A 5,782-nucleotide genomic window follows, 5' to 3' on the forward strand; every position below is an offset into this window, starting at 1 on the left:
AAAGAAGTGTAGAGGCTAACCGGAAGATTGACCGCTTTAAGCAGATTCATCTCTCGATCTCGGAAAAATGTCACCGCTTCTTCTCACTTCTAAAGAAGAGGAACAATTTCGAATGGAATGCTAGCAGGACTTGAAAGATTTGAAACGGTACCTATCAAGCCCCCCACTACTATCAAAATCGGGGGAAGGTGAACAATTATTGATATATCTAGCGGTCTCAGAAGTAGCGGTAAGTGCCATTTTAGTCTGAGAGGACGAAAGTACACAATTCCCTGTCTATTATGTTAGTAAAATATTGTCAGGAGCGGAGACTCGCTATCTGCACCTCAAAAGGCTGGCCTTAGCTCTCATAGTAGCCTCTTGAAAGCTTAGGCCTTATTTTCAGTGTCACCTGATAACTGTTGTGACAACCTCCCCCTTGAGGATTGTTCTTCACAAGCCTAAGTTGTCAAGCCCATTGGTTAAATGGTCAGTCGAAATTAACGAACTCGACATTGAGTACAAGCCCAAGACTACAATCAAGTCACAGGTTTTGGCCGACTTCATGGCCGATTTCAGTCATATGCCCTTAGCTGCTAGAGAGGCAGTACTGGTGTCAAAAACGACATCAGGCATTTTGACCTTATTTACTGATGGAGCTTCCAATGTAAAAGGATACGGGCTCAAGGTAGTTTTAGTCACACCCTTAGGAGAAACCTTGAGGCAGATCATTAAGACTATTCTGTTAACTAATAATGAAGCCGAATATGAGGTTTTGGTTGCAGGACTAAAATTGGCCCGGGGACTTGGCTCCGAGGTCATCGAGATAAAATGTGATTCCCAGCTAGTAGTAAATAAAGTATACGGGATTTTTGATACAAAGGAGGAACACATGCAACAGTATGTGAACAAGGTTCAAGCATTACTTGCACGATTTAAGGAATGGTCGATCATACCCATTCCAAGAGAAGAGAACATGGAAGCAAATGCATTGGCTAATTTAGGATCATCCATGAGATGAAAGGATCTGACTTCGGTACTGTCGTTCTACTTTCACATTCGGTGCTAGATGTAGATGGTTATTGTAAAGTCAATACAACCAACCCAGTATGGGACTGGAGGAATGAGTTCGTCGAATATCTTGGGCATGGAAAATTTTTCGAAGACCCGAAGGCGTCCCAGGCACTACGCACCAAAGCGGCTCATTACTGCCTCATAGATGGGCAATTATATAGGAGGTCGTACCAAGTCCTGTCAGCCCGATATCTGGGAGCCTCAGAAGTAGATTACGTGATGATAGAAGTACATGAAGGAATTTGCCTGAACTATTCCGGTGCAGATTCGTTGGTACTAAAGCTGGTTAGGGCAAGATACTATTGGCCCCAGATGAAACAAGACACAAAGACGTTCATTTAGAAATGTGACAAATGTCAACACTATGCACAATTGATACACCAATCGGTGGAAATCTCGCATTCGGTACTATCACCATGGCCATTCATGAAATAGCGGATGAATATAGTTGGTCTACTGACACCGGGTCCCGAAAAGGTAAAATTCCTTTTAATTTTAATTGATTACTTCACTAAATGGGTTGAAGCAGGTCCTTACCAAGAGATCGGTGAGCGCGAAGTGGTTGACCTTATATGGGACCACATAATCTGCTGATTCAAAATACCAAAGAAGATTGCTTGTGACAACGGACCATAATTCATAGGTTCAAAAGTTACAAAATTTCTAGAAGATTTGACATTCAAGAGGATTATATCATCACTGTATCATCCGAGTGCCAACGGACAAGCGGAATCAATCTATAAGGTGATTATCCAAAACCTCAAAAAGAGGCTAGAAGCTGCTAAAGGCAAATGAGACAAATAATCGAGCATGGGAGAAACACTTTTCTCTCTCATATATGGCGCAGAAGCCTTGATATCGGTGGAAGTAGGGGAACCAACATTACGGTTTTCCTGAGCAAACGAGGAAGCAAACAATGAGGCATTGCTGGTGAAGTTGGATCTACTCGATAAATTCAGGGACTTGGAACATGCCGGGATGGTATCTTAAAAACAAAGGATAGAAAGATGTTATAACCTGAGGGCCAATTTCCGCGACTTCAAAGTAGGAGACTTGGTTTTGAGGAAGGTGACTCGGAGCACTCGGGAAATCAACATTGGGAAGCTCGGTCCAACGTGGGAAGGTCCCTACTGGGTTTCAGCTATCACCGGTAGCGGATCATAAGAATTAGAAAATCAAGATGGAGTCAAATTGGCCAGCAATTGGAAAGTGACTCACCTCAAAAGGTATTACTGTTTATGGGCCCTATCACTACTGAAAGTATATGCTACACTCTTATTCCCTTAGTCCTGTTTTTGTCCTAATCGGATTTTTCTGGCAACATTTTTAACGGGGTAGGACGGAAAACATACTACGAATGGAGCGTCATCGGCAAAGTTAGGACCTTTAAATGACAAGACATTGAAATGATAAACTACTACGGGATGGTTAAGTAATCTTTGGCTTGATGGAAAGTTCCTAATAGGAAACAAAACTTGCTATCGAACTAAAGACTATATAACCGTTCACGAGTTGTTTCCACCAACGAAGCAAAACTTTCAGTGTTCCAATTCGCATACTTCGCATTCGGACACTGGGAGAATAGTATATGATATGTCAACAAGAATACCACAAAACCCGGAATCACACAAATCGGGAACAATAATATCTCATCGGGATTGGAGACTGTATGGCTAGCCCTATAGTAATAAGATGTACAAGTTAGCCACACATATTGGCAGTTTCCTTTTTTAGCAGACGAATGCTTATGTACTTTTATTTTTATCTTGTTTCTTCTCCAAACGATGAGTTAATTTTATCATTTGAAAGTTAACAAAAAACTTCAAATGCTCGTGCCGGAATAAACAGGAGACGTCCTCTTCAAGAGCACCGTAAACATAAAAGGTCCCTCTCTTATGAAACTCTCATAGTAACGAGTTTATTCCGGAAAGATTCATGCCCGGAATCAGAAGCATCGGATGAAAATATTCCTGAAGCTTCGACTAATTCAATGCAAAAAGAATGTATCTTGCACAACACATAAAAAAAATTGTCTTCATTTATCAAAATGCCAAACCCGATGAAAAGTTTGGCATGGCTACAAAGTACAAAAAAGAAAACAGCAAAAGAAAAGAAGAAAGAATCTAAGCATTTTCACCACCAGGAGAGGGATCTACGCCCTCCACCTGGGTGGAAGTGGACAGATCAGCTGCCGGTTCGGAGCCTGGACCTTCATCATCATTCTCTGCAATCTCATCCTCGGTACCCGAGTACTCGAAACCGGCGCTCGAAGAGTCAGTTGCAGCAGACCGAGCAGGAAGATTTTCTCGGGCAGTTAGCTTCAATTCTCAGGCCTTGATGATGCAATCAAGGATATCGATGATGGCCGCTTTGACCTCTTCCGAGGTTTTCCTCCCTATATGGTACATAATATAAGTCTTTTCAAACATGAGGGAATCCTCTTGGTACTGGAGCTTCGCCTTAAGCTTGTCAACCTCGGCCAGAAGACCGTTTCTCTCGGATATCATGACACCGAGGCTAGAATCAAGATCACGAGTTATTGATAGATGAATCCGGTTTTGCTCCATGATCTTCTTAAATCTCTCTTCTATCCTGGAACTCTTCTCCTTGACAACATTGGCCTCCTCGGTTTTGGAGCTCAAGGCTGCCTTCAAGTTATTCACTTGTTCCTCGGAGGTAGACGCGCTCCGCAACAGCAAGTATAGTATCTTGGAGCTTGGCCTACTTAGCCTTAGCCTCTTGGAGTTGCTCGTGTAATGAAGTGACTTCTTGGCTGTGGGCCATCATCTCTTGTTCACTTTGCTGCAATCGGGCCTCAAGCTCTCCCACCTCAGCAACCTTTGCCTCCAACACCGACAGAGACACAGAAAGTTGGTCCCTCTCAACCAACAGTTGATTCCGCTCGAAAGGAAGTCCTTGCTTATAGAGTATTAATTTCTACAGGCCCTTTGAAGCAAGAAAGTTGGCATGTCAAAAGAAAATATATCAAAGTCAGAATTTACACCGGATAAATGGAAAGGAAATTCTAAGAAAACAAGTACGGTACCACTGTCGTGCTATATATGGCATTGTTCAACAAGAAATCCCCCGAAAGGGGGCGTAGATTCTTCTTATATTTCTCTGAAGCAAGCAGTTTCAGGTAGTTCGCAAGCTCCACCAGCCTGGATAGTAGTTGACGCTCCTTTGAAACCGAAAGAGTAGCACTCCTCTTTCCTCGGGGATCTGGAGAAGGAGGTAAGTAGTTGTGCCCCAAATTCTCATGGTCGGGAGACTGGGAAGGAGAATCACCCTCCTTTCGAACATCTGTTGCCGATGAAGAAGGTGCAATGGGTGCTGGTGGCGAAGGTACAGCTGGTGTTGAGGGCCGTGAAACTGTTGCCATTGAAGGTTGAGAAGCAGCTGTGACATGAGCAATGTTGATTATTGGTTGCTCAATGTTCGAAGGCGGAAGAGGCCCGGGGACCGAGCTCCTTGGACCAGAGACAACAACAGGGGTTGGAAAGCGAGAATCAGTGTCCTCTACTATCTCCATCTCACCTCAAAGTTCTTGGACCTCATCTGCGGTCGGGTCTTGAAGATCTCCCGGCTAAGCATCCGGTTGAGCTGATGAAGATAATCTTTTCCTTTGAAGGGGGACACTTAATCACTGACTTGCCCCGTCCTCTACAACAACCACTATGGCTGGCTCGGTCGTTGCCCTGCCAAGGAAGAACGTCACCTTTTTGGTTGTTTTCTCACTGGGGACTCCGAGAGGAAGTACCTTTACTGGAAGCAGGACTGCGTGCACCAATTCGAGCAAGGGCACCCTGTAACACCCTCGCGACCTCCTCGGAGTCAGCCAAAACATCAATCTCGGGGCAGGTGACAGAGCCCTGTGGGAGTCCAAAATTAAGGAAAACATGGATTTAGCAATAATACCTTTGTTCATACAAAGACAAAAGGAAAAAGGACTCGGTTTACCATGGTTCTCGGCTTTCCACCCATATTTGGGGGCCATTTCCTACCACTGGCGGGATTCTGGTGTTTTAATGTCTAGAATCTTCTGAAGCCCACTGGTCCAGACCTTGAACCTTGGAGGTTCTCACCGGGTAGATTAAACAATGGAAACAAAAAGGTCAACAATAATCGATAACGATATTTTTATGAAGGAAAGAGATGAATAAATCACAAACTTACGAAAACAGTTCCATGATTCAGGAAAAGGCGGAGTTGTGGGGGATGATATCCCTGGTAGAGATGATGACAAACCGTTCTATCCATTCACGGTCACTGTTATCATACACACTGGTAGGAAGGGCGTGGTGGCCACGTTTACTGAATTTATTACTCCACGTAGAAAATTTTAGGGGAGTAGAGATTTATCATGTGTGCAGGGTTAGGGTTTTCCCAGTCTCCGTGCACAACTAGCGTAGGCAAGCCACTATTCCCCATATATATGGGCCTACTTGTGCAAAGCAGACTTGGTACCGGGGGAAAAATCTAAAAGCACGACCCTTTATTCGTCCCCAAGGAAAACAGAGCCAAGGTGAAGGGATACGTATAGACATACGTAAAATCCTCCTTGGTAAAGGTACCTCGCTCTATTATATCCGGAGCAAGGATGTTGAGATCGGGGCAGTTGCAGTCCTCCTTTACTACAAGTATACTAGAATGGCGAATGGAGGAGGGGTACCTACTAATGGCCCAAGTACGCGGTACTGAGGTGTTTGGGTATGATGGTGTTTACGGT

The 5,782-nt window shown here is 44.1% G+C and overlaps 1 protein-coding gene across 1 annotated transcript; it reads left to right on the forward strand.

Moving 5' to 3' along the window:
* Positions 1–544: 544 nt before the first annotated feature.
* On the forward strand, positions 545–1,000 carry LOC142176137 (uncharacterized). The gene has a single exon (XM_075243217.1). It carries the CDS (start codon positions 545–547, stop codon positions 998–1,000), a length of 456 nt encoding a protein of 151 aa, XP_075099318.1.
* Positions 1,001–5,782: the final 4,782 nt, after the last annotated feature.

This window comes from Nicotiana tabacum, chromosome 22 (assembly GCF_000715075.1).
Source record: "Nicotiana tabacum cultivar K326 chromosome 22, ASM71507v2, whole genome shotgun sequence".
Classification (NCBI taxonomy): domain Eukaryota; kingdom Viridiplantae; phylum Streptophyta; class Magnoliopsida; order Solanales; family Solanaceae; genus Nicotiana; species Nicotiana tabacum.

Excerpts from the sequence above, each read along its gene's own strand:
- LOC142176137 (XM_075243217.1), top strand. The coding sequence starts at position 545 with ATGGCCGATTTCAGTCATATGCCCTTAGCTGCTAGAGAGGCAGTACTG.